A 27,912-nucleotide genomic window follows, 5' to 3' on the forward strand; every position below is an offset into this window, starting at 1 on the left:
GAACATCAGCAACAAAGTATCCAGCAACACTTTCCACCTGTCTCCCATTAACACCTTGTCAGCTAAAACTGGTACTCCCAAGTTATGTTGTCACAGACATCCCAGCTGGATACTGGTGGCGCACGCCTTTGATCCCAGATGGATCTCTGTGAGTTGGAGGCCAGCCTGGTCTACAGGCAAGTTCCACGACAGCCTCCAAAGCCACAGAGAAACTCCTTGGAAAAAGAAAATAATGGACATCCCAACTTGATATTAGTATTTATTGGAGTTAGCTATCTGAAATGTTGATAGCACTAGTAATATTAACTGTTGTGTTAGTTGTTTTTGAAATAGAGTCTTATTAGCCCAGACTGGCCTGAAACAGCAATCTTTTTTCCTCAGCTTTGGAAGTGTTAGGGCTACAGGGTTCAGATGTTATTTCCCTAGAGGCTTCCCTAGCCACCCAGTCTAAAGCAGATGATGAGTCATTCCAGAATGTAATTTAGGCTCTCTGGCAGCAGGAGAAACAGTTTCTGAGAACTGAACCCCAAACCTCTGTTGAGAAGCACATGTATTGGCTGTACACAAAAGCTGTGTTTGGGGTACAACACGTAAAAGCCCCTTTGATTTATCCTGTATGCTGAAGGAAATCACACCCTCAGCCTTTAGGCCTACTGTACTGTCTGCAGTTTCCAGTAATACAAGATCTCCAAGTGTGCCTGCAGTCTTGTGACCAAAGATATACAATGGATGGATAACTTTCAGAAAAACAACTATCAATCAGAAAACAATCAGTTCTCTACATGATTTTTTCAAGGTCTAAGTACCTTCAACACTTATACATGAAACTGTTACCCCAGATACAGTGGTAAACCACTGTGACATTTTATGTTTACCCTAGGTACAGTGGCTACACAGCTCTCTTCATGTTCTGTGACCCTACTCTTATGTTCTGCAGTTTACTTTCCCTCACTTTGAATGAAGACCCTATGAAGGCAAGAGACCTGTGCATTTATCACTATGTTCCCTACTGTATTGGTTAAGTGAACAGATTGACTTCCTAACAATTGTGGTGGTAAGCACCACCTTTTAGGTTTGCCATCTTACCCAGATCTCAGCCAAAGTATATAAACTTTCCAAATGACCTTTTCTTCTGTGTCCTATTGTCTCAGGAATGTGGTGTTGAATACAATTCCACCACTGGGCCATGGTTATAGGACTTCACAGATCCTGTTTTGGGGTCACCTTTCAGGACACAGTGAATATCACACTGAATGAGGTAGAGCTTCACTTAGCACATTTGCTATAGGTGTTGGAAGAAGAAACTGGAATTGAGGACGAATGGTACCTCAGCTTGGGTTGGTATACCGCAGTAGAATGGGCATGGCTGCACCCCGGAGGAACAGGAATGGTGTCTTAGTGCAGCAGACATCAACCCAGAGAGGATGGTGTAAGGTCAGGCAGAGGCCAACATAAATGAATTGAAGCACTATATGAGTTCAGGCCTTTAAAAAAAAAAAAAAACTTTTTTAAAACTTGGTTTAAATTTATATTTTAATGGTGCTGGAGATTGAACCACCCAGTCTGTTTTATAAGTGGCTTTTTCAGTTGGTTTGTTTCCCAGTCAGGATTCATGTCAAGTAACACTACATTTTGTTGGTATGTTCCTTAAGTCTTTTAACTCTTCCTCGGGAATAAGGTAACAAATTCAAGAGACTAGGGAAAAAGAAGTTGTTGTTAATATATCATTCTGCAGAAAGGGATGCCAGCATAGAAGATAATCAAAAAACAGCTGGAATGCTGATTTGGCACAAGATGGTAGTTTTTAAATTAACCTTGAGAAATTCTTGCTCTCTGTTCCCTATAGGCTGGAATTCACAGTCTAGCATAATCCCCTTCTCCTGTAGGTTTAGGAGGCAAAACCTAATCTGCTTGCTGCTCCTATTTTTTTGTAGCTGACCATAACATGTATTTATTTATTTAGAGATAGGGTCTCTGTACTAGAACTATGTAAACCAGGCTGGTCTTGAAATCACAGACGTCTTTGCCTCTGCCTCCCAGGACTGGGATTAGAAGCATGGGCCACCATGTGTGGACTTCATAATGTATTTCTTAAACCTTAAATCTTTTATTCTAGAATAGTTCCACCTCTCACATATTTTCCCCCTTGCCATTTATTTTTAGAAGCTAGGCCATTTGTCCTAGATGAGGTCCTGCTTTGAGGGAGTCAAGTTTGGGGAGGGGGAGGAGTCCAGAGGTTGGGGTGGAGTCTTTGATAGCTCTCATCTTTGGAGGTAGGGTCTTCTGCTGGACCCAAAACTAGGCATAAGGTTAGTCTAGCTAGACAGCCTGCTTGAGGGAACCCCAGCCTCTGACTCTGGAACTGACATTACTAAGGGGATGCCATGCCCACTTAGCATATTTGTGAGTGCAGGGGATCCAAACTCTTAGTCTTCACCCTTTACTCATTGGTCTGTCCCCCAGCTTCCTCAACCTTCCCTCCTTTCTGGAGACAGAGCCTGGTGCCCAGAATAGCCTTGAATTGATCCTCCTGTCTCCATCCAAGGCCTGGGATTACATACACCCACCAAGATACCATACTGCCTTTTTTGTTTTGTTTTTAAAAAATAAAGTCTTATACATTACTCTTTCCCCCACAGTTTATTCATTTATGTATTTCCTCAGTAATTCCTGTCTGCAACAGCATGGCCTACATGTCCAGATCTTGTCTCAAAAACAAAAACTCTCTGTAAATAGCACCATACAGATGTACTTATGGGTTTTGCCTCTTCATTTGTAGTATGACTGTGCCACAAGTTTATTCATTTTCCCATAACGGCCACCAGCAAATTAAAACTCCAATATTTCAAGACAGGGTTTTTCTTTGTAGCTTTGGAGCCTGTCCTTGAACTCTATATGTAATCCCAGACTGGCCTTGAACTCACAGAGATCCTCCTGCCTCTGCATCACCAGTGCTGGGATTAAAGGTGTGAGCAAGTCTCAGCTTTCATAGCCCAACATATTCATTCCTCTTCACATCTACCTTATACTACCTGGAAACCAAGGACTGCATATTTGGAGGCTAGTTTGACATTTGAGACTTCAGTAACCAGTGCCTGCAGACTAGGTGTCACCAGCTTTACTTAACTTAAAATGCAGAAAGGGCCCAATCTTTACTTGAACAGAACGAGAGCCTGTTGTGTTCTTAAAGTGTATCCCTCTCTGGATCTGCAGTTTGAGTAATAAGCAATTAACAAGGCATAATCTCTTTATCCAAGGAAAAAATTTTTTTGGTTCTATTTTCACCTTTATTTGGAATACAAAGCAACATTACTTTTGATAAACATTTTGATAAAAAAAAAGCGTTGAAAATAAGTATGGCCTGAATTTGCAGAGTAAGTGGTTTTCCACTTTGGGGGGTAGGAGAAAAAACAGGTGCAAGACCATCTCCAAAGGAGAACACATACTCAGTGAGTCACCGAAGGGTCTGGCTTCCACTCACTAAGGGCAAGCAGTGCAGTCCAGGCTAACCATCCATGATCTTCATCACAGTAGGTATAAGAGAGAAAGCAACTCCAGACTGACTTATTAATCAGTCTGGATAACTATGAAATGTCCCCCATTCCTGAGATGCTAAAGTGTTCAGAGAGACTTGTTGGAGCAGGGAACCTTTCATGTGCTCCCAGTTGTTATACAGTGCCTAGAGACTGGTGTCAGTCCTGCCAGCCTCCACGTGCTATTCCTGGAAGACCACCTGTAGCCCTCTGCACTCTGAGGGTGGCTGGGGAAGCGGCAACAAAACCACCGGTGGGTTAGCTGGCTTCTTTGGAGCGGGAAGAGAGGGTTACTCACACGCTGATTTGGCCAGCCTTCTGCTGACCGGTATGAACCCCCTGTCTCCGTATTTAAATGTGGATTCACGCTATCTTGTTCAGGATACTGGTGCGTTCATTTTGCCAACTGGAGCTAACAAGACCCGAGGCGATTTGAGTTAGTTTTCTTTACCATTGGAGGATGTTGCATGACAGGGGCTGCATTTGGGGCAATGAATGGTCTTCCGTTAGGATTGAAGGAAACCCAGAGCATGGCCTGGTCCAAACCAAGAAATGCACAAATTTTGAATATGGTGACTCAGCAAGGGGCACTTTGGGCTAATAGTCTAGGTTCCCTGCTTTGCTCTATAGTGCATTTGGTTTTATCATTGAGAAAACACGGGGTGCAGACGATGATCTCAACACAGTAGCAGCTGGAACCATGACGGGAATGTTGTATAAATATTTAAGGAAAATTAATGTCTAGTTACGAATGAGGCTGGAGAGCTCCTAAGCGGCCAAGAGCGGTCCCAACACTCGCGTCTGGCAGCTCAGAACCGCAGCTTCAGGAGGCATGGTAAGCTCTTCTAGTTTCTGCGGGCGGCACCTGCACACACGACATACCTTCACAAACACACAGCTCACACACAAAGTATACCTGTAAAAAAGTTAACGCGGCACATCTTGTTTACAAATGTCCCTTTCAAGACGCCGTCCTCTCTCGGTGCTCTAAGCGCCGGCAGGGAGAACTGCACTTCCGGGAGGTCTAGGAAGTCGCCTTTCTGTGGGTTGGAGGCGGGGTTCTCCCGGTGCGCGGCGGACTGTGCGGATGCAGTTGGGAATCCTGCTGACAGGCACAGTGGGGTTGGGCGGGGCCGGGTGGCTGCAGGTCTACCGGGAGAGGCCCCTGAGGTCTGGCCGGGAGGTCATCATCCATCCCCGTAGAGCCGCCGAGGAGCGAGGGCCCCTCGGGGGGTCTGGGTCTCCGAGCCCAGGTGTGCAGAGAACCAGCCTGCAGTAACCCTGGGCGGTCGCCGGCCTTTTCAGAACAGAGAACATCATTCTACTCTCACACGGTAGCCCAGGTGACCGCTCTCATGGCTTTTCCCCATCGGCTGGACGCCCCTGAGCTTCCTGACTTCTCTATGCTCAAGAGGCTGGCTCGAGACCAGCTCATCTATCTGCTGGAGCAGGTAGGTCAGTGCCTGTCACGCCTGGTGCCTTTACTGCGTCAACAATGTGTCTGTCCCTCAATGTGATTTCCTCCTTGCTGAGTTTCTTGGTATTTTCCTTGGGGCTTCCTCGGCAAGGTCCAAAATGGGATATTCTAAAGGAAAAACCAGAGTAGTCAGAGATGCTCGCGACCTGCCAGAGAATAAATGGAAACTGCCAGTCTCTGTATAAGAGAAAGACACTTGTTCCAGGCTTCATTGGAGATGGAAATATAGTTGAAATACCTTTGCCACTAGTTACATTCCAGTAGGTGCCCTGTGAAACAATGACACCTAGGGTATCCCGTGGTAAGTGAACGCTAGACTTCCTGAGGAGTTCAGAAAAACAGCAACAGCAGCGGAGGTAATCTAGGGGTTTCCTGGGCTCTGAAGTTTGAAGAATAAACATACTTTCTTTGGAGTAGGAAGAGCATGTTCCATTCAGGCTGTAGGGCTGCTAGATGCAAAGTTGAGAAACCAGAGGACTAAGCATGAGTAGAGAAGAGCTATCAAAAGTTGCATAGTAGGGGTTTGAACTTTAGTGCAGTGGTTTAACAATTGCCTATGCACAGTCCTAGGTTTTACCCACTGCACCCAACTTAAAGAAAGTTACACAGCCAGGCATGGCTATGCAGACCTTTAATCCCAGTACATTCATGTATTTCCAGGCAGAGGCAGGCAGATCTCTGCGTTCAAGGCTGACATGGTCTACAGGGTGAGTTCCAGGACAGACAGGGCTACACAGAGAAAACTGCCTCGAAAAATAAAATTACATCTAGCAGGTTGAAGACCCACACACATTTGTAGCATGAAGCTTGATTGATTATTGATGTATGCAATAGTGACTTGTAAAGTGGAGTAAACGGAGAACATAAGGCCAGTTAGGAGAGCACCGATTAAACTGAAGTAATAAAAGCCCACACACAAAAAAAATTGGTGGCAGTAGAAGTGAGAGGAAGTGGTATCTTTGTTTCTTTGGGTCTTACTATGTATTCCAGGCTGGCCTCTTGCAGTACCTCTGGCTCAGCCTACCAAGTGCTGGCATTACAGGAATTTGCCAGAACACCTGACTTGTGATAGATTTATAAGTTACAGTGAAAGAAAATAAATTCAAAGACATTGATTAGTTGTAAATGTTGAAAGAGAAGCAAAGTTACTTGCCCTTTTAATCTGTGTTATTAGGAAAATAATGTTGCTACTATGACTGTAGTAGTTTGCTTATTGTTCATGTCTTTCATTGGCTTGGAAGGTTTTCAGGTTTAGGAATTGTATCTGTCCCACACTATATACCCAGCATTGAGTACTTAGCTTAGATCTAGTCAGGCACAGAGTATGTGCTTAGAGAGTATTTTCTGTCAACATTGAATGATGTTGACATTGTGTAGTATGTGTAGACACAAAGATGCATGCACATGTACATATGAGTGCACACACACACACAATACACACATCTAGAAGAAGAGGCTAGGTGGAGGAAGCTGGTTTAGAGCTTAAATGAAGTTAAGGTTCTAGTCCTGAGGGTCCGTGCATGTTCCTCAGTTTATAGTTCCCTCCTTTGGAACCCTGGTTTCAATTATAGCCCTAGAGAGGGGGGAAGGGGGAGGAAGAGAAGAGAAAAGAAAAGAGGGGAGATAAGGAGCAACTGACTAGTGGGGATGCTGGGATGAAACTTGGAGTGTGGGGTAACCGGAGGACTCAGGACCATATGTTATTTCTCCTTTTCGTGTCCCATAATGCTAGCATAGAGATTTGCACATGAATGTGTCTCAACACGTATGTGAAGAATAGAAAAGATAAGTGCTAAAGAGTAGGTGAGAGACTAGGAGTAGAAACTTATTGGTGGAACACTGTGGAGGAAGAGGCACCAGGGTAGCTCAGGATCACAAGGAATCTTTGGGCAATAGTTCCCTCCTTGTACTCATTTGGGGGGGGGGGGTGTGCACGCGTGCGATGTATGCATGCATGTTTGCATGTGTATGAGTACATATACTTGTCCATGGGGGTGGAGCCCAAGGTTGACACTGGTAGTCTTTCCACATCAATGTTCACGTTATTCATTGAGGCAAATTTTCTCAGTTGAACTTACTGATCCAGGCTAGTCTAGCTAGGCAGCTTACTCTAGAGATCCATTCTCTGCTGGAAGTACAAGTGGGCCACCTACCTGACATTTACATGGTTTCTTCACACTTACAGAAAAAGTACTTTATCCGCTGAGCCATTTCCTCAGCCTGACTTATGTCTTTTTTAATGAATACTGTTATTCAGCTTGATATACCAAAATCATCCTTGACTGTCATTTTCCTTACACTTAACTGGGTTGTGGAGTCCTGGCGATACTTCCTCATACATGGCTTTAAAAATAACTCTTGTACAATATAGAAAACATGGAAGACAAAGGAAAGTATTAAAACAAAACACTTCTAGCCAGGCAGTGGTGGCACATGTATTTAATCTCAGCACTCGAGGTAGAGGCAGGCGGATCTCTGTGAATTCAAGGCCAACCTGGTCTACAGAACAAGTTCCAGGACAGCCAGGGCTATGCAGAGAAACCTGTCTAAAAAAGTGAAAAACAGAACAACAACAAAAAACTTCTGCTTCAATCAGGCCAGCATATGCGGGGTTAACACTGCTGATACCCTTCAAGTACGGGAACTATTTTTTCTTGTTTTTGTTATTGTTTATTTTTATTTTTTATTTTTCTTGAAACTGGATTCCTCTGTGTAGCTCTGGCTGTCCTGGAACTTGTTTTGTAGACCAGGCTGTCCTTGAACTCACAGAGATGCCCCTGCTTCTGCCTCCCGAGTGCTGGGATTAAAGGCACGTGCTGCTGCTGCTACCACCGCTGCCACCACAGCCACCCTGCTTAAAAATTATTTCTTAAGGGGCAATGAGATGACTCAGTAGGTAAAGGCACTTGTCTGTGCAAGCCTGTTAACCTGAGTTTGATCCCTGGAACCCACATAAAGGCAGAAGGAGAAAACTCCAGTGTTGTCCTTTGACATGTATGCTACATATAACATGGCACACACATACACAGTAACATCTCATGTTTAATCTGTTTTGCTCACACTACCCCCAGCCTGAAGCACATTCTCATTGCTACATGTTTGGTTTCTTGGTCTGTTCCATTAACTTCCTAAACGAGGCCCTAACTCCATTTTCTCTTGTCTTCAACTTATTTTATCCACAGTTGCACATTCCATCTAAAATTTCTGGCTGATTTGTGCTTTAGTGTACAAAGGTTTTCTGTCCCTTGCTCTTCTAAGGATCAAGTCCAAATTCCCTACCTACTGGCATCAGAGCCCTGATGCCCAGTCCCAGTCAATTGTTTCAAACCATTCCCCACCTTTTTTTTTTTTTTTCCTCCCTAGACAGGGTTTCTCTGTGTGGCTTTGGAGCCTGTCCTGGAACTAGTTCTGTAGACCAGGCTGGCCTCAAACTCACAGAGATCCTCCTGCCTCTGCCTCCCGAGTGCTGGGAGTAAAGGTGTGCGCCACCAATGCCTGGCTCCCCATTTCTTCTGCATCAGTATTATTACTTGGTACTTCAGATATCTTGCTATAGTAATTCTGTGTTGTAGGGCTTGCCTATCCTGTGCATTGTGGGTAGCTTAGCAGCATTCCTAACATTTTTGCAGTAAATGTCCTCCACCTACTTCCAGATAACCCAACATGTGTCCAGGCATTGTCAAGTGTTCCCAGCTGAGAACTGCTGTTGTTCATGCATCATATGCACCAACCCAACTGAATTGCTTGCTCAGCCTTCCTCTTTACATCTGTCCTTGTCTCGTTGGTCCCTAATTGATCATTCTATAAACATTACTATCAACTGTCACCCATATGTCAAGGGCTAGTTGAAAGGAACCTTCCAGTGACTTAACCCTTCCTGTAACTTGTTGTGACCTCCTTCTCCTGTACAAAGGAGAAAGCAGCGTCCAGAGCATTGGTGCTGGAATCCCGTGGTGGGTGTCATGCCGTAGGTGTCGAGGAAGTGGGTAGGGTGGGTACTGTCTAGATTTTTTTTTTTTCCCTCAGAGATGGTGATTGAAAGTGGATCCTCATGCATGCAGCTTATATACTGAATCATTGAGTCACATATCCAGCCCTGCCCTGCTTGTCTAAGTTCTGCATTACGCATGTCATTTTTGTAACTAAAAGCAAAATGCCACCAGAAAAGTTATTTAGCAGCTAGTTAAAGGTTTTGCAGGATGAAAGGTAGGATTTTGTTGAGTTTGTCTTTTTAGGAAATGAGACATTGTTAGGAAGCACAGGAGAAGAGGTAGTGGGGAAGACAGACAGTGGGCAAAGTCATGATCCAAGCTGTGTAAGTGGAATATTTTTTTATGTGGAAAGAAGTGTCAGTTGTGATTACAGACAGTAAATAAGATGCCTACCTAGATGTCTAATGCCCTTTCAACTCCAGACCAAGTTTTTGGTGAGTACCTGGACAAAGTCCCAGTTGAGGAGAGCTCATATGACCTAAATGTGATAAGTCATACTTTCTCTCCTTCAGCTTCCTGGGAAGAAGGATTTGTTCATTGAGGCAGATCTCATGAGCCCTTTGGATCGAATTGCTAATGTCTCCATCCTGAAGGTACCAGCCCTTTTCTCAGGGAGACCCTGCCCTCTTTTCCCTTTTAAGTATTTTTTCTGGTGATGAGCATAACCATTCCTGAAGGGTGATGCTCTTGACAGGATAAAGGCAAGTCAGCTCACCTGGGTAGGCACTGATGATGAGGTTTGTGTTATGTTTGCATTTGTTTTTTTCCATTGGCAGTAAGGAAGAATGGGATGGTTAGTGGGATGGTTATCAGTGGAGCAGATTGATTTCTAGGATTAAACCTTCAAGTGTCTTTGTGCCATGCTTGGGCTTTTCCAGCTCTTCTTTCCATTGTCTTGTTGGATTCTCTCTGTAGCAACATGAAGTAGACAAGCTGTACAAGGTGGAGAACAAGCCAGCCCTCAGCTCCAATGAACAGTGAGTGTATGGGAATCTCTGTGGCCTCCATGCTGGAGGAGGTCCCTAGGAGTATAGTTGCCCTGCTTTGTCCTTGCCTGAGATCTACAACCACAGTGCCTATTATGTGGCCCAGTTTCCTGAATGTTGACGATATCATGTGCAGATTGTTAGTCTTCCTTACTGAAGTTTCTCCCACTCAGTCCTCTCCCCTTTCTTCTCTGTGTTATTTTCTACTACTACAATTATTTCTGTCCAAAACTTGTTATTCAATCAAATACCTCCAGGGGCAGCTGGAAGATGGCTCAGCTTCAGGAAGTGGGTAAAGCACTTCCTGTGCAAGTCCAGTGATCTGAATTAATAAATAGAGACTCCAGGATCAAAGAGAGGACTCAGTAGGTACTCATATTTGCCGCCATGCCTGCCACACAACCTGAGTGTCACCTACATAGTGGAAGAAGAGAACCTTCTCCCACAGATTGTCCTCGACCTCCACACCACAAGCTGTAGTACATGTGTACACACACACACACACACACACACACACACACACACACACAGACAATACACTTCCAAAACTTCACATCATTTCCTGGATGTAGTCCAGTTGAGCATCCTAAGTTTCAAGTCATTGATGCTCTCCATGTAGTCTTGTTCCTCATACGTCCTTTCAAGCCTCTGTTGACAAGTGCTTCCATGCATATTTTAGAATGTGCCACTCCAGTCACTCTGCCTAAAATTCTCTATTGTTCTTTACTCCTATAAAGAACACCAGATCTCTACCAGTGGTGGTGCACATGCCTTTAATCCTAGCACTTAGGAGGCAGAGCCAGGTGGATCTATGTGAGTTTGAGACCAGCCTGGGCTACAGTGTTTCCAGGACAGGCTCCAACACTATGAGACAGGAGAAATCCTGTCTCAAAAAACAAAACAAAACAAAACAAAAAGAACACCATGTCTTCAGTCCAGCCCTACTATACTCTACCACTAAGCTCCCTTCCAGATCAGGTTAATTTTCTTCTCTGGATTTCCGGGCCATTTTGTGTTGTCCTATCTACATGCCATGCAGCCACCATCTGTTGTACTGAGGATCAAACCAGGATTTTGAGCAAGTGTTCTACCATTGCACTATAATCTCCAGCCCTTTGATTTGTTTTAAATGTTTCCCAAACTTAAGTATACTTTTTATTAAAGGAAAATTTTCTAGATGTGTGGGAAGTACATGCACACATTCCAGTGCATTTTTAGTACTTGACTAAATATATGCATATATACATACATACATGCATACGTACATACACACACACACATTGGATCATCAGTTTGTTTAAGAACAGGAACTCCTGGATCTACCATAGAGCCAATAAGGCACTTATATCATCACAGTGTACCTTACAACAGGTACATTACAAGTTACACATTACATTACAACATGAGAAATGGCTTCTGTGGGTGGCACATGGTAGCTCAGAGGTCTGTAGGCCTGGACAAAGAAGGGCAAATGACTAAAGACTTGTTTTCACTTTAATTTTTGCTTAAATTCCATCTCCATCTTCATGATTTTTCCTAACTTTCCCCTGTTTCTTTTTCATCCATAGATTGTGCTTCTTGGTCAGACCCCGCATCAAGAATATGCGCTACATTGCCAGTAAGTAAGCCATGGTACTGCGTGGAGCAAAGAGCAGGGGAAAAGTGGGAAAGTTAGGAGGGCCTTGACCATAGGGCCTTTGATAAGAAAAGACCTGCTGGGCACAGTGGTGCATATTTATATTCCCTGCACTTCGGAGGCCAAGGCAGAAAGAATCCAGCTTGAGGCTAGCCTATGCTACAAAGCAAGATTTTGGTGGGGAAGGGTGAGGAGAGGGGATCAGGAAGGGGAGAGAAGTTCTGTGTCCTTGTTTCTTAACTGACACTCCTTCTCTCTATAGATCTTGTCAATGCTGACAAACTGGCGGGCCGAATTAGGAAATATAAAGTCATCTTAACTCCTCAGAAGGTGAGTTTGGATCCTAAAAGGAGAATGAACCAAGAGGAGGACTTGTTGGGAAGACTATTCTAGGAAGATGAACAAACATCTACTCGCCCCGGTTAGGGAACTCATGACAGAAGTATGGACACACCAAAGTCCAAGTTGGTGAACCAATGAGTTTTAGTGGGGTTATTCATAGAAATATGGGAAGGGTTACTTACAGGAACAGAAATGACTCAAAAACAGATGCATCTTTATCAAAGCCCACCCTCGGCATGGGTGACAGTCACAAAAGCTGGAAACCTGGAGTGTACTACAGCTTGCAGGGAGCTCAAAAGGTTGAAGAGCGTCCTTTTCAAGTGGCTCAGTTGGTCTCTGTTTCCTCCATGAAGGTGGGCTTGGCTGAGAATGACATGGTAGTCTTTATTGCTAATATACTCTTAGGAAGGGAGGAACTAGTTTCAGGGACTTCTTGTTTACTTGGTGTTTTAAAGAACTTCCCTGGAGGACTGAGTTTCAGTCTCAGAGGAAACTATTATGCAACAGGACTGGGATAAATGGCCAGTGGCATGCTGCCTTTTTTTTTTTTTTTTTTTTTTTTAACATATTATGATTACTAAATAAAGGGCTTGTCATCAAGCTGCCCCCAAAAGAAAGTACTGAGGAATTGTGAATTTATTTATTTATTTTTGGTTTTTCAAGACAGGGTTTCTCTGTATTGCTTTGGAGCCTGTCCTGTAACTAGCTCTGCAGACCAGGTTGGCCTCGAACTCACAGAGATCCACCTACCCCTGCCTCCCTTGTGCTGGGACTAAAGGCGTGTGCCATGCCACCAACATCCAGCCAGAATTGTGAATTTTAAGAAGTGGCTTCTGGTCAGGTGATGGTGGCACACGCCTTTGATCCCAGCACTTGGGAGGCAGAGACAGGCAGATCTCTGTGAGTTCGAGGCCAGCCTGGTCTACAGAGTGAATTCTAGGACAGACTCCAAAGCTACAGAGAAACCCTGTCTCAAAAAACAACAGCAACAAACAAAAAAAGAAGTGACATCCATATATCTTCCTTGGGTGTTGGGGCAGGGATGGTATAGGGTGCTAGAAAATCTAATCATGGTCTTGGGTATGTTAGGGGATCACTCCACTGAACTGTATCCCCAGTCCTAAATAGTTTGAATAGCTTTCTGTGTTTGGAAAAGCTCCTGTTGGTGTGACGCTGTCAACACACATTCCTGTATAGTAGTAGTACAGGTAACTTGCTCCTGTCTGTACGAGAGTTCCTTCACAGTGTTTTCTACTTGATTCTGTTCTTTGTATCACTTTTGTTTTGGTTTTCCTTGGGCTCTTGTCCTTTACCCTCTTCACAGAATACACACACACACACACACACACACACACTAAAGTGTGTGTGTGTGACAACTGTGTAACTCAGGTTAGTCTTGAACTTCTTGTATAGCTGATGAGCTTGGGACCCTGATCCTCCTGTCCCTTCCAAGTTTGGAGTGCTGAGATTACAGGTGTGCACTACCATCCCTGACTCTTCTGTGTATTTTATTTCTTGGATATGGTCTTACTGTATAGCCTAGGATTGCCTTGAATTTATGATTCCTGCACAAAATGCTGAGATTATTACAGGTTTATCTTATCATGTCCATGTCAAACCATTTAAATACAGTATATATGTCCTTGAGTCCAGGGCTGGATCTGAACATCTCAGCGTGTTCAGAGTCTTCATGGGTGTGTCCCTAAACAGACACTCCCTGTGATTTCTGGAACACCTACATGCCTTTCCTCCTAATTGTCTCAGCACAGCTCTTCCCCCAAAGACTGCTAAATGCCTACTGCTTTATAATGTTTTCCCAGTTTCTAAAGGAGATGAAAAAGCATAGTACATAAGTAAAACTGATGAGAGAGGAATGAAATTTGGGGTGGATGATTCTAGTGCTCCATTTTTTAAAGTATTTATTTATTTATTTATTTATTTATTGTGTATACAGTGTTCTGTCTGCATGTATGCCTGCATGTAGAAGAAGGCACCAGATTCCATTATAGATGGATGCTGGCTATCATGTGATTGCTGGGAATGAACTCAGGACCTCAGAGCCATCTCTCCAGCCCTCTAGTTGTTCATTCTAAATTGATGAGTTTGGGTATCCAGTTATTTCTATCACTATCATGAAATACCCGAGACTGTAATATGTAAAGGCTTACCATGTTCTGTAAGTTCAGGATCAAAGAGGCATGTCTGGTGATGGCTGTCTTGCCAGCAGGATCTTGCAGTGATGCAGGCCATCATGTGGTGAAAGACAGACAGTATATGGTACCCTCTGATCTTTGTCTCCTTTAGTAAAGCCACAGTACTCAATCATGGAGCCTCCACTCTGATGACCTTACTTAAATCTTAGTGAGTTCCAAAGACTTTCCTCTGGACACCATAATTAGATTAACTTTGTACTCTCTTAATATCTCACAGTGGAGATTAATTCAACAATGGGCTCTCAGAGGACATATTCATACGCCATCCAAACCCTGGCGCTGACTGTAGAGGAACTCCAGAGAAATGGAAAGAATAGGGCCAAGGGTGTAGTTTGCTGGTAGAGTGGTTTCCTAGCTTGTGTGAGGAGGCCCCAGTTGTTTTTAAAATTATTTATTTAGTGTGTGTGTGTGTGTGTGTGTGTGTGTACCACACTCATGCACATGGGGTTGGCAAGTGCCGTGGTACTTGAGTAGAGGTCAGAGGCCAACTTTTGTGAGTCAGTTTTCTCCTTCCACCATGGTCCCAGGGATAAAACTCAGGTTGTTAATCTTGCTGAGGCATCTCACTGGCCCTTTTTCCTTTTGAGACATCATGTCATTAATTAGCCTAGGATGACTTAGAACTTACTATTCACCACGAACTGCATTGAACTCCTGATGGGAGATGTCACTCTACTCCTTACAAACTCCCAATCTTCCTGCTTCAGCTTCCTCAGTGCTGGAATTAGAGATGTGTACTAGCACTCTCTGCTGAGGCCTGGGTTTGGGTGTCCATATGCTGTTCAGATTTTTACCACTGTGACAGATAAAGCCTGTAGGAAAGTTTAAAGGGGGAAAGATTTATTTTAGCTCTGGATTTTTAGAGGTTTCAGTTGGTGGTTAACTAACTGTAGGTTTTTTTGGTTTGTTGTGGTTTGGTTTTGTTTTTTTTGGTTTGTTTTCCAAGGTAGGTTTTCTCTGTACACCTTGGCTGTCCTGAAACTTGTCCTGTAGTCCAGGCTGGCCTTGAGTATAAGATTCACCTACTTCTGCCTCAAGTGCTGGGATTTAAGGTATGCACTTTAGTCCTACCAGCTCTGTTTCTGTAGCTTTAAAGCTGGTTGCCTCACAGTAGCCAGTAAGCAGAGAAACAGGACGTGAACAGGGTCCCACAATCCACTCCAAGAACATAGCCCTCTCCACCCCCTTCCTCTAAGTAGGCCTCACCTCCTGCAGCTGCACCACCTCACTCAGTCTATTTAAATTTTGAGTTCATTGGTGGAGTAAGTCCTTGATTGGGTGAAATCACGATCTAGCCATCTCTGGAGACACCCTGACAGATACGCCTAGCAGGGTGCTTTACCAATCTTTGGATGTCTCTCAACTCAGTCAGGTCGCCACTCAAGATTACCATCACATCTAGTGTCAGAAAAATACAAGGGGAGAACAGAAGAAAGTTGTCACTAATCAAATTTCCTAATGAGCTAATTGACTTTTCTCTTTCAGTTTTATGCATGTGAGATGGTGCTTGAGGAAGAGGGAATCTATGGAGGTGAGAGGAACTGAATGTGAGTGAAGGCAGAGAGAACACATGAAGAAAGAAATAACTCCCATTCTCCACCTCCCAGCTCCTCCTCTGGGTCTTACTCCTGTTGGTCTAGTGAGAAGTTCCTGGGAGTGAGATTGGGAATAGGACCCAGGCTGGGGCTGAAGAATGCCCAGCTGCTGCTTCTAAGATTGCCACCAGAGGCAGGCGCCTAGACCCCTCATGGCCTCCAGTGTCTCCCACAGTCTGACTCCTTCCTCTCCCTTCGGCTTCATCGTGTGCCACTCCTTTCCTTAACTTGTTACCTTCCAATCACCGAGGCTTTTCCTCTTCCTCTTGCTGAGATTGCACTCAACCCTGCGGATTTTCCCCGCCTAACCCTACTCAGTTTCTAAGCGTTACTGTTACTTCTTTAGAGAAGTGTTTACTTCTGTAGCCCAGGTATTACTTGTGAGTCTGGACAGGGTGTCCCCATATTTTCTTGGCCTTTTAGCCAAAGGATTGAAAATAAGGGCTGACATAACTGCAAAAGAAGCAAGATAACTTAATTTGGAGTTAATGTGTGGATGGAAGTTTCTGTCCTGCCCAGTCCTACAGCCATTTAGTCCCAAATAAACACAGAGAGGCTTGTATTAATTATAAACTGTTTGCCTGATGGCTCAGGCTTCTTATTGGCTAGCTCTTATCTATTAACTCATTTCTATTAATCTATGTATCTCCATGTGGTCTTGGCTTACTGGAGAATGCCTGGAGTCCTACCTTCCCTGTAGCTTCGTGGCACCCCCTTGACTCCAACCACTGCTTTTTTCTATCCTTGTTTGGATTTCCCACCTGGCTAAGTCTTGCCTGTCCATTGGCTGAAACAGCTTTATTCATCAACCAATAAGAGAAACATATTCACAGCATACAGAAGGACATCCCCCATCAGTTAAATGATAGTACTATAAAGGGATACAGGTCAAGACTGTCAGTGGGCTACATGAGTGAGAGTACTCCAGGGCCCCAGGCTAGTGATCTCTCTTTCCTTTTTGAGACAGGGTCTCTATATAGTCCTAGTTTTTCTAGAACTCAGTATATATACCTTGGCCTCAAATTCACAGAGATCCTCCTGTCTCTGCCTCCCAGTGCTGGAATTAAAGGTGTGCCCCACCATACCTGGCCTGTGATCTCTTTTTATGGGGTCTAAAGGAAGGGAGGGCTGGTAACAGAAAGTCATAGTTTGGGTGACTTCCTTTTCATTGATACATTAAGTCATATATTTATCTTTTCTATTGCCCATATTTCTTCCCATAATTTGCCTAATTTTAATCAAGTGCATTCCTAATTATGAATAAGCATAAGATAGTAAAGAAGAGAGTCTCTCTAACAGGTCACTTGGGGATGCAGTTCAGGCCAGATCAGCCCCTCTATTCTTTGTTCCTAGTATATTGGAAATACACTTGAATAAAAACTGTCTAAATTTGATTGTTACTGGGGTGGAGAAACCTATAATATCATCTAGAGATGGGAGTAGGTATAGTCCAGTGCAGGTGGGAGTTTGAGGGGTTCTGAGATTGCTATGTTCTGAGGATAGAATGTTTGGAGAGGAGTATGTGTGCATAGCACATGCAAACTAAGAAACTAGGCTGGCAAGTGCATTATTATAAGGACCGGGGGACTGTACATAAGTAAAACTAAACAGAGTCTCAGACTAAACTCCCCTATGCGTGCCTGCTGTGCAAGCAGTCCTTGAGCTTGTAATCTTGCCCCACTTTCCTGCATAGCTAGTCTTATAAGCCTATGACATCAGGCCTGGCTTTATTTTATTTTATTTTTTATTTGAAGTACTGGGTATGGTAGAAAGGGCCTTGCATATGCTGGACAAATGCTCTACCAGTGAGCTATATTGTGGCTCTTTTTTAACTTTTTATTTATTTATTTTTGGAAACAAGTATCTCTCTATGTATCCCTAGCTGGCCTTGAACTCAGAGATCTGCCTGCCTCTTTCTACTGAGTGTTAGGCTTAAGAATGTACACCACCTGTTACTCTCTTATATTGAGTCAAAGTTTCACTGAGTTACTTAAGCTGCCTTTGCACTCACTCTAAAGCCTAGACAAACTGGGAAGCCATTCTTTTACCCTTAGTTTTGTGGTTAATTCAAGGAATATTTATGCTCGTAGTTTTCCTGATGGGATTAGAACCCTGGGACCCATATGTGCAAAGCATGCATTCTACACTGCAAGCCCAGGGCTTGCTATTCTGCTTTTTGTGGAGTACAACTGTAATAAATATTGTATCACAATTTGTCCACCACTAAATCATAAGTTCCAGAAGACTGGGAAGGAGCCCATTTTGTTCACTGCTGTATCATTTGCTGATCATAAATGCTGATGAAAGTTTTCTCTTCTCAACACTTGTTCTTGACCCTCTAATATAAACCACCACTTACCACATGCTGGGTACATGTGTCCTTCTATGACTGCATTAGACACTCCTTTGAGGCAGACTGATTCTGAGTCTTCAGTACTACCTGTAATAACTAACATATAGCAGGCACTCAAACATTTGTTGCATGACTGTAGCAGACCTCATTTAGCATGAAACCAAGTGCCTTCTGCCTGAAGACTGATGTTCTCTGTCCCCGCAGATGTGAGCTGTGATGAATGGGCCTTTTCTCTGCTGCCTCTTGATGTGGATCTGTTGAGCATGGAACTGCCGGAGTTTTTCAGGGATTACTTCCTGGTAAGGCAGGGCCCTTGAATCTTGGTATTGAGAGATTTATGGGGTCCAGTTCATATAATTTACCATGAGGACAGTGATTTCGCAATCGAAAACTGCAGGTTGTTTTGGATAGCACTTCCGTCAGGGCTCTGTTAGCTACTGCTATGGTTAAGCACCTGAGAGAGCCTCTTATGGGAAGAAAGATTTATTATTATTTTCACTCATGATGTCAGGAGTTTCAACTGATCATGTCTGAGAGAGCACAGCACAACAATTCATGATGGCCAGGAAGAGAGAGCCTGCACTATCAGGCTTTCTCCTTCAGTTCCCTTTACCCTGCCTGGGGACTTACTCCGTCCTGGGTGGTCTTTTCCCCCTCAGGGCACTTTTGTGGTTGTCTTCTCTGGAGACATCCTTACGCACATACCCAGGGTTAGCTTTACTACTCTCCTGGTGCTTTGCACTCGTCAGGTTGACTGTCAGGATTAACCATCACAAGGGGCTGTAAAATGAGCTGCTCCAGCTTTCCCCGGATACTGCCATCCCACTCCAAGGGCATCTAGGGCTAGCCATTCTCTGCTTCATTGGATGGGTTGACATGGGTCTTTGTGGCCATGTGGTCACTGCAGGAAGGGGATCAGCGTTGGATCAACACTGTGGCTCAGGCCTTGCACCTTCTCAGTACTCTTTATGGACCTTTTCCTAACTGCTATGGCATTGGCAGATGTGCCAAGGTAAGAGTGGGAGCAGAACTCTTGTCCTTAAAGCCCAGTTTCTGTTTTCTTTACCCAACCAAGATTAGCCATAGGCATCTGTGGCATAAGGGATATTCATTCCCTGGCTTTTATGTCCCAAGATGGTTGCCTTAAGAGGAAAAATCTGTGTGGCCAACAGAAGCAAGAGCTTCTAGGGCACATTCCTAACTCTGTCTTTGGGGCAGGAGAATAGGTTCATATTCCTCACTGTGAACTCCCTTCTTGGGGACAAGACAGAGTATGCCATGGAAGGGGTTGGCCTCTGTAATCATGGGGTTTCTAGAGGACCTGGACACGAAACAGATTGTTTTGGGCTCTGGTAGATGTCATATGATCTGTGGAGGAAACTGGAGGAGGAGGAGGACGGTGAAACCAAAGGACGAAGACCAGAGATTGGACACATCTTTCTCCTAGACAGAGGTAAACGCTGGCCAGCCCTCTCCCACCTTTGGGTCCCAGGAGGCAGGGATAAGGAAGATGTGCTGGCAAAGTTAGGGTCCTAAAGTTAGGGCTGTGGACATGGGCACTTGTGGGAAGTTCTTGAGCTGACACTGAGCAAACTGAAAGAAAGCTGAGTCTGGGGCTTCACTGTTGGGATCTTGGTTTCAGACATGGACTTTGTGACAGCACTTTGCTCCCAAGTAGTTTACGAGGGCTTGGTAGATGACACCTTCCGAATCAAGTGTGGTGAGTATTGTGATCCTCTGCATCTTGACAAAGTGGAAATGACCCTGGCCTCTAGTGACTCCCGTAGTAGGGCAGTACTTGTAGGGGAGGCTAGGGATGATGGGGAGACCTTTAGCAGAGGTCAGAAATGAGTAGAAGGCCCGGCGGAGTTCCTAATAGCTGTCCCTTTGCCCTCAAAGGGAGTGTCGACTTTGGCCCAGAAGTCACATCCTCTGACAAGAGCCTGAAGGTGCTACTCAATGCTGAGGACAAGGTGAGGGTACCGGTGTAACAGGGCATTTACCAAGGACCACTGCTACACAAGGCTGGGGTCCAGCCCTGGGCAGGAGGCTGAATCCCTGGGAGGTTTCCCCCAATCAATTAAGATCAGACCCAAGCCAGGCGGGTGGTTCCCATCTGTAATTCTGTCTTTTGGAAGATGGAAACAGATAAAACAGAGTTCAAGGCCAGCCTCAGCTACATGTGACTATCTCAAAATCTAAAAATAAAACAAATAACCCAAAAGAGTAGATCCAGAGCATAATGGATGGACCTGATACCCGCCTTGTAATACCAGCTCGGCTCTGCTGATACATTGGCTAGTGCAACACTTTCTGTGCTGCTGTAGTACTCATGAGGCAGGCTGGGGCCTGTTACGGTTCTGACATTGTTCTCTCATAGGTGTTCAACGAGATCCGAAACGAACACTTCTCCAATGTCTTTGGCTTCTTGAGCCAGAAGGCCCGGAACTTGCAGGCCCAGTATGATGTAAGACTCCAAGCCCTGTTCCTGTGTTGGGCTTCCCTCTCTAGTCCTGTGATAGGCCTCCCGTGTCTGCTCATGGGTGGGTAGCAGCTGAAGGAGGTTTCTCATGGGGTGCTGACCTATGGGGACATCTCCACAGCGCCGGAGAGGCATGGACATAAAGCAGATGAAGAACTTCGTGTCCCAAGAGCTCAAGGGACTAAAACAGGAGCATCGCCTGCTGAGTCTCCGTAAGTGCTAGGCTGGGGGTAAGGGAAGGTGACTGTGTCCTCCAGGGGAGTGCTGCTGAAGGCCATTACCTTCTTCCAAGAGGAGACTCTTATTCTCTTGGCAGATAGTCTCAGTTGGTTTAAAATAGGAAAAGTGCCTATGGATTTTCCTTTGTGAGGTTTTTGTTCTAGTGACCAAGAATTATTCTTCGAGAACTAGGAAAGTCAGTGTTTGTGTCCTTCCTGCAGATATTGGGGCCTGTGAATCAATCATGAAGAAGAAAACTAAGCAGGACTTTCAGGAGCTAATCAAGACTGAGCATGGTAAGTCCAGGAGCCTCACCCAGTTCTTCTCCTGCTCCTACCCCTCTGCCTCCTAGCTCTCTTCAGCTGACAGTGCTGGCTCTGTAGAGTACTCGGGGTCCCTCAGCTCCACCCAAGGATGGAGAAAGAGATAAGGTGACGGACAAATCTTAGCCAAGCTGATCTTCAGTAATGGGCTGTCTTCTGGTCTCTCACAGCGCTACTAGAGGGCTTCAACATCCGAGAGAGCACCAACTACATTGAAGAACACATAGACCGGCAGGTGAGAGAGTGTGCTGGGAGGCTTCAGATGGGGTTTAGGATGGGGTTGCCTAAGCAGAACAAAGAGAAGAACATGCATCCTGAAATGTCTGTCCTTCTGACCCATTCCTTCCTGTGCAGGTGTCTCCTATAGAAAGCCTTCGCCTCATGTGCCTTTTGTCCATCACTGAGAATGGTGAGCCCAAAAGATCAAAGCCTAAAATGCTGGAAAGACAAATTTCTGCAAACAGGATTTTTGTTTTTTAAATTAACTTCTTCTTTTTTTTTTTTTTTTTTTTTTTTTTGTCATTTATTTGATTCATTTTCCTTTAAAGGGAAGCTTCCCTTGTTTGGGGTGGATCAGCAGCAGGGGGACTTGCTTTCAGCTCTAAACAGGACCACCTTCAGCCCACTCCATTGATGCCATCATTTAGGTTTGCATTGGCATTTCTCTCCTCAGTCCATTTGGCCTGTCTTCAGTAAGGTTTCCTGAGAAAGCTTACTCTAGCCAGGCAGTGGTAGGCCCATGCCTTTAATCCCAGCACTTGGGAGGCAAAGGTAGGCAGATCTCGGTGAGTTCAAGGCCAGCCTGCTCTACAGAGAGAGTTCCAGGACAGCCAGGGCTGTTACACAGAGAAACCCTGTCTTTAAAAAACCAAAAAATAATCAAACAAACAAACCTTACTCTATAACCAGTAAAAATTACTTTTTAAAAAAAATGAGTACTTGTATAAAGCTCCAATTCTGTACCCTTTCGTGGCAACATGTTTTTAATGTTGACCCTTTCAGTGGTCAGGGAACCACTCTGCTCTCTTCCTGGAGACACATTCTTCTATGTATGAAGCTGGGCTTTTTCTAGGTATGAAGCTTAGCTTTATACCTCTGTGGAGAAAAACATTTGAACCCTTTGGAATTCTTCACTCCTTTTGTTTCTCAGTAGCTGTAAATCAGTTCCAGTGCCTGTTGCCTAGCTGGAATGCACAGGAAGTCCTGTCTCCTGACACATCTTTCACCTTCTCTTGATGGGACTGGTGACTATGATTGCTCAGTATGCCTTCTCAGCTCCTGTGGCTCAGAGCTCTTCTTTAGGACACTGGGCTTCAACTTTTACTAAGCAAATTAAATTAAGCTGTCGATTTGGAATCAGCTATGACCTATGGAAGGGTGTCATAGTCCTTTCTCTTGGTTATGGTGTTGTTTGATTGGTTTGGCTGTCCCCTCCTGGGCTCCTCAACTGGCTTTTTTTTTTTTTTTTTTTTTTTTCTTCTCATGTACCTGCCTTCTTTTCTGTACTCTTAGGTTTGATCCCAAAGGATTACAGATCTCTGAAAACACAGTATCTGCAGGTAAGGCTGGGAGGGTATGGTCTTTCTTTCCATTAATTCCAGCACTCAGGAGGCAGAGGCAGAGGCAGAGGCAGGTAGATCTCTGTGACTTCTAGGCCAGCCTTGTGTATAGAGATAGTTCCAGGACAGCCAGGGCTACATAGAGTGACCGTGTCTCAAAAAACAAAACAAAAAAAGTTTCTGCTACTTTTTCTACCTCTTTGTTGTTGCCATACACAGAGTGGACTCTGCAGAGAATATGGGTTCTTCCCCTCCCCTCTGTGTCATTAACAGTGTTGATTGTTTTGTGAGCACTCAGTGAATAACTGACTTGCAAATCTCACTTAGAGCTATGGCCCTGAGCACCTGCTAACCTTCTCCAATCTGCGTCGAGCTGGGCTTCTAACAGAGCAGGCTCCAGGGGACACCCTCACAGCAGTAGAGAATAAAGTGAGCAAGCTGGTGACGGACAAGGCTGCAGGTAAGCCTCCCTCTCCTCACCCTGAGATCTGTTCTTTTTCTGACATCAGGTGGAGCCCTCTGAGATAGAGAGGATTAGGAGGGATAATGTCACTACAGAGCAGTTTCCCTACACTCCATACTGTCTCAGTTAGAGTTTCTATTGCTGTGAAGAGACACCATGACCACAGCAACTCCTATAAAGGAAGACTTTTGATTGGGGTGGCCCACTTAGTTTCAGAGGTTCAGTCCATTATCATGATGGTGGGGAGCTGAGAGTGCAACAGGAAGTCGACTGAGACACTTGGCAGTATCCTGAGCATAGGAAACCTCAAAGCCTGCCCCCATAGTGGCACACTTCCTCCAACAAGGCCATACCTCCTAATAGTGCCATTCCCCATGAGATTATGGAGGCAATTACATTCAAACTACCACACATACTTAGCATGTACTGACTTTTGACTTATGAGTTCTCACTTAACCCTCCAAGAGGGAGGTGTTTCTCCCTTGTTTTTCTTCTAAAGAAACTGAAGCTTAGGAAAATTGACTTGTTCATAGTCCCTCAGTAAATTAGGCTGATTTTATTCTGACGTTGATGCCTAACCTAGAAATTAAGGTCACCTGGTATACTGCATTAAGTGGGCAGCTGATACTCTGTAGGGGAAATACAGTAGACAAGGAGAGGTATACTTAATATGTTGATCAGTTCCAGGGAACTGTAGGGAATGATTTCAGTGGCAGGAAAGATGGGGCAGGGCATTGGTGTATCATTCTTTCCTACCCTCAGTGGTGGTGTGAATCTATAGATATTCGATGGAACCTAGCACAGATTTCTTCCCCAGGAAAGATCACTGACGCCTTCAGTTCTCTGGCCAAGAGGAGCAATTTTCGTGCCATCAGCAAAAAGCTGAATTTGGTATGTGGAACAGTTATTGTTTGTTTCTTGATAGTGTATTTTGAATCCATATAGTATGTAAACCTCAGATGTCAGTCCTCATCTTCCACCTCACTGGAGATGACATCTGTTTTGTTTTTTCAGTCTAGCTTGCCCACTAGGTTCTGAGATTCTGTCTCTGTCTCCCAATTCCCCATAGGGCATTGGGGCCAAATGTGCTTATGCTGTGGGTCCAGCTTTTTACATGGGTTCTAAGGACTTGAATTCAGATCATCATGCTTTTGTAGCAAGTGATTTTATCCACTGAGCCATCTCCTCATTATATTTCTTTACCTTTAAAAATATTTTTATTTGCCGGCCAGTGGTGGTGCATGCCTTTAATTTAATCCCAGCACTCAGGAGGCAGAGGCAGATGGATTTCTGTGAATTCGAGGCCAACCTAGTCAACACAGTGAGTTCCAGGACAGCCAGAATGTTTACACAGAGAAACCCTGTCTGGAAAAAAACAAAACAAAACAAAAAATTATTTATTTTATGTGTTGCTTCCTTTCATATGTCAGCCCAGTGCTTGGGGAGGCCAGAAGAAAGTTTTAAATTTCCCCCAGCTGCAGTTGTGGGTGGTAGGTGGGAATTGAGCAGCAAGTGCCTTCAGCTGCTAAGCCATCTCTCCAGCCCTGTGTCATTGCATTTTTGTGAAGGTCCTTTGGTAACTTTACAGCATAAGCTTAATTTAATAATGAGACAAAACATAAAGAACCACTGTTTAATAAACCTGTAACAGCACCTATCAATGCTAGAGAACACTGAGAAGTATGGGTCCCCCTGCTAGCTGTCAAGGGACTAGCCGAAAGAACTGGAAAAGAGCCCTCCATTGAGCACCTTCACAGAGAGCAGAGGAATCCCTAGAGAGAAGAGGCAGGTATTTAATACAATGGTTGTCTTGGGTATGGACCCCTTCTTTCAGGACCTTTGCTGGCTCTCACTAGTTAAAATGTGAACTTGAGATGTGCTACTTTTATCAGACCTTTAAAAGGTTAGAGTGCTGAGTTAGGACCTGCCTAATGTAGTACCTTTGCTCTCTAGATCCCACGTGTAGATGGGGAGTATGACCTGAAAGTCCCCCGAGACATGGCTTATGTCTTCAGTGGTGCCTATGTGCCTCTGAGCTGCCGAATCATTGAGCAGGTAAGAAAGAATCACTTTTGCTTTATTCCTATTTCATTCTTTATGCTTCCTCTTGGTCCTTGGCTGATCCCAACTCCGACTTCTCAAACAAGAAACATGAGTCTTGCTGCTATTCCTTTCCTTTGCTAAACTTTCTATCAGAAGATTTGAAACCAGTGTTTCTACCTTCCCAGGTGCTGGAGCGTCGGGGCTGGCAGGGCCTTGATGAAGTGGTTCGGCTGCTAAACTGCAGTGAGTTTGCATTCACAGGTATGTGGCACTGCTAGTGGTGCAGGGTATAGAAGAGAGGTGGGCTGGACACATCACCCAGGACTAGTGCCTGAGTGAAGGTGAGAGTCTACTCTGCTCTTCACAGATATGGCTAAGGAAGACAAAGCTTCCAGTGAGTCCCTGCGCCTCATCTTAGTGGTGTTCTTGGGGGGCTGCACATTCTCAGAGATATCAGCCCTGAGGTTCCTGGGCAGAGAGAAAGGTAAGAGCACAGAAAGTAAAAGTAGGGATGCTTGGGTCCTGGGGATCACATGCCCTGCACAGGAAGGCTTTCCTTCTGACTGTGGTACCACTTGCATAGCTTTGCTTTGGGCTGCTGTAGCAGGAGGCAGGGGAATCCAGATTCATCAGGCATGGCATATTATAATGCCCAAGAGACTATTACTGATGCTTTTATCTTCTATTTTTCTCCCCACTTGCTGGAGCCAGAGTTTTACTTTGTTGCTCAGGCAGGTCCAGATGTTTCTGAGCCTGTAAAACTTGCATTCTGGTCCTGGGGCACTGTGGAACTAGTTGGCTTGTTCTGATGGGACCTAAGATCTGCTTTTAATCACTTCTGCTGCTTGTCTTGACTCTTAGGGTACAGATTCATCTTTCTGACAACAGCCATTACAAACAGTGCTCGCCTCATGGAAGCCATGAGTGAGGTGAAAGCCTGAAGTTTTCTTAGCCAGTGTTGAAGTCATTCTTGATTGTGGACCCCACTGGGATGTTGATGTTTGACCTCCACCTGATAGAAGAATGGGACTTTGAAACTAATTTGGGTTTTGGAGAACATGCCTGAGGAGAGAATTCATGTTCTGTCCCCCAGGATATTCTTCTGTTTATAAAGTATAGCCCATGCTGCTAAGGTGTGCAGAGAGAGGTATCCTTTGCTAAATCCTGTTTGAATATTACTGTAAATAAAGCCTCTGTTCTCAAATGCAATATCTTTGAGGTGGTAAACACATGCTCTTCTTTACACAGTTGGCTGTCCTAAGGGTTTCGTATGCTTCCTGGCCTGGACTCTGGGCCCACTTCAGTTCTTCCTAGTGACAGTCAGCTCATGCTCTGCACCAGAGTTTTGTCAGGTGGATTCAATGGTCAACAAATACCTTTCCATTCTAAAATTCAGTGGTTCATTATACTTTCTGAAAACAAATTTGTTATTGCTCTAAATTATAGAGACACTTTTTTTTTTGTTTTGTTTGTTTTGTTACTTTTTTGAGACATGGTTACTGCCTTGCCTAGACCTGTATAAACCAGGCTGGACTTGAACTTGCAGTGTGATCTTCCTGCCTCCCAAGTGTGCTGACTACAGGTTTGTATTACTATGCCTAGTAAATAAAATGTTTTCTGAAAGTAAGAAAAACACCTTTCTGATGCCCAGGCATGGTGGCTTTCTATAATGCCAGCACTTGAGAGGCTGAGGCATAAGGATCACTCAGAAGTTCATGATTAGCTTGAGCTATGTAGTGAGTTTCAGACCATCCTGGGCTCAGAATGAGACCTTGTCTCAGAAAAACAAAACTAAGCCAGGCTTTGTAGCATTTAGAAGTACATGCCTTTAATCCCAGCACCCAAAAAACAAACTAGCAAACCATGAATCACCTATAGTAAATATGGTTCTAGGCTGGGCGATGGTGTGCTCCTGTAATACCCAGCAGTGGGGAGGCAAAGGCAGGCAGGCAGATCTGTCTGAGTTCAAAGCCAACCTGGTCTACAGAGTTCCAGGACTTTAAACAGAGAAACCCTGTGTTGAAAAATCAAAACAACAAATAGCCCCCGGGGGAAAAAAACAAAACAAAACATTGGTGCTAGAGGCGAAACAAAGTTTTATTTGTTGCCTCCGAGCCTATCTTACTCTGGCTGGCCTAGAATCTAGGTAGACCAGAGTGGCCTCTAACTCACAGAGATCTGCCTGCCTTTGTCTGAGTACTGAGAGCAAAGGAAGGCATGCACCACCATACCTAGCAAATGATGGTTTCAGGAGGTGGCTCAGTAGTTAATGGTGCCTAATAAATAACCTGAATTGAACTCCTAGAGCAGTGTTTCTCAACCTTCATAATGTTACAACCCTTTTACACTTCCTCATGTTGTGGTGACCCCAGCCATAAGGTTATTTCATTGCTACTTCAGAACTGTAATTTGGCTACTGTTAAGAATCATAATGTATGCATCTGATATGGAAGATATCTGATAATTGACTCCTGTGAAAGGGTGGAAGACCCACCTAGTGGAAGGAGAGAACTGAATCCTCTAAGTTGCCCTCTAGTCTCCATACACAACCACCCCCATAGACACACAAATTCAGTAAATGTAAAATTATAAAGAAAAAAGGCAATGATGAAAATTTATAGACGTACAGTTGGCCAATATAGAAAAACAGGTAACTTCAGTTATAATTTAGTGTAGGCCAGAAAAGATAATGTCGG

General features: G+C 44.4%; 1 protein-coding gene and 1 pseudogene across 1 annotated transcript; both read left to right on the forward strand.

Moving 5' to 3' along the window:
* Positions 1 to 1,362: 1,362 nt before the first annotated feature.
* On the forward strand, positions 1,363 to 4,400 carry LOC127238121 (mitochondrial import inner membrane translocase subunit Tim23B-like; annotated as a pseudogene).
* A 382-nt stretch (positions 4,401 to 4,782) lies between these two features.
* Positions 4,783 to 26,425, forward strand: Vps33b (VPS33B late endosome and lysosome associated). Its single transcript, XM_051206538.1, has 23 exons — positions 4,783 to 4,984; positions 9,515 to 9,595; positions 9,918 to 9,979; positions 11,557 to 11,606; positions 11,887 to 11,954; positions 15,665 to 15,710; positions 18,332 to 18,426; positions 19,035 to 19,139; positions 19,484 to 19,580; positions 19,770 to 19,847; positions 20,027 to 20,100; positions 20,508 to 20,594; positions 20,731 to 20,821; positions 21,050 to 21,124; positions 21,322 to 21,386; positions 21,506 to 21,560; positions 22,664 to 22,710; positions 23,038 to 23,170; positions 23,991 to 24,064; positions 25,127 to 25,228; positions 25,402 to 25,477; positions 25,584 to 25,700; positions 26,078 to 26,425. Exons 1-23 carry the CDS (start codon positions 4,889 to 4,891, stop codon positions 26,155 to 26,157), a joined length of 1,854 nt encoding a protein of 617 aa, XP_051062495.1. The 5' UTR covers positions 4,783 to 4,888; the 3' UTR covers positions 26,158 to 26,425.
* Positions 26,426 to 27,912: the final 1,487 nt, after the last annotated feature.

This window comes from Phodopus roborovskii, unplaced genomic scaffold (genome assembly GCF_943737965.1).
Source record: "Phodopus roborovskii unplaced genomic scaffold, PHOROB, whole genome shotgun sequence".
NCBI classification, from domain to species: Eukaryota; Metazoa; Chordata; class Mammalia; order Rodentia; family Cricetidae; genus Phodopus; species Phodopus roborovskii.

Excerpts from the sequence above, each read along its gene's own strand:
- Vps33b (XM_051206538.1), top strand. The coding sequence starts at position 4,889 with ATGGCTTTTCCCCATCGGCTGGACGCCCCTGAGCTTCCTGACTTCTCT. Across the intron at positions 4,985-9,514 it reads TCATCTATCTGCTGGAGCAG|CTTCCTGGGAAGAAGGATTT; the intron begins GTAGGTCAGTGC and ends TCTCTCCTTCAG. Across the intron at positions 19,848-20,026 it reads CACCTTCCGAATCAAGTGTG|GGAGTGTCGACTTTGGCCCA; the intron begins GTGAGTATTGTG and ends TTGCCCTCAAAG.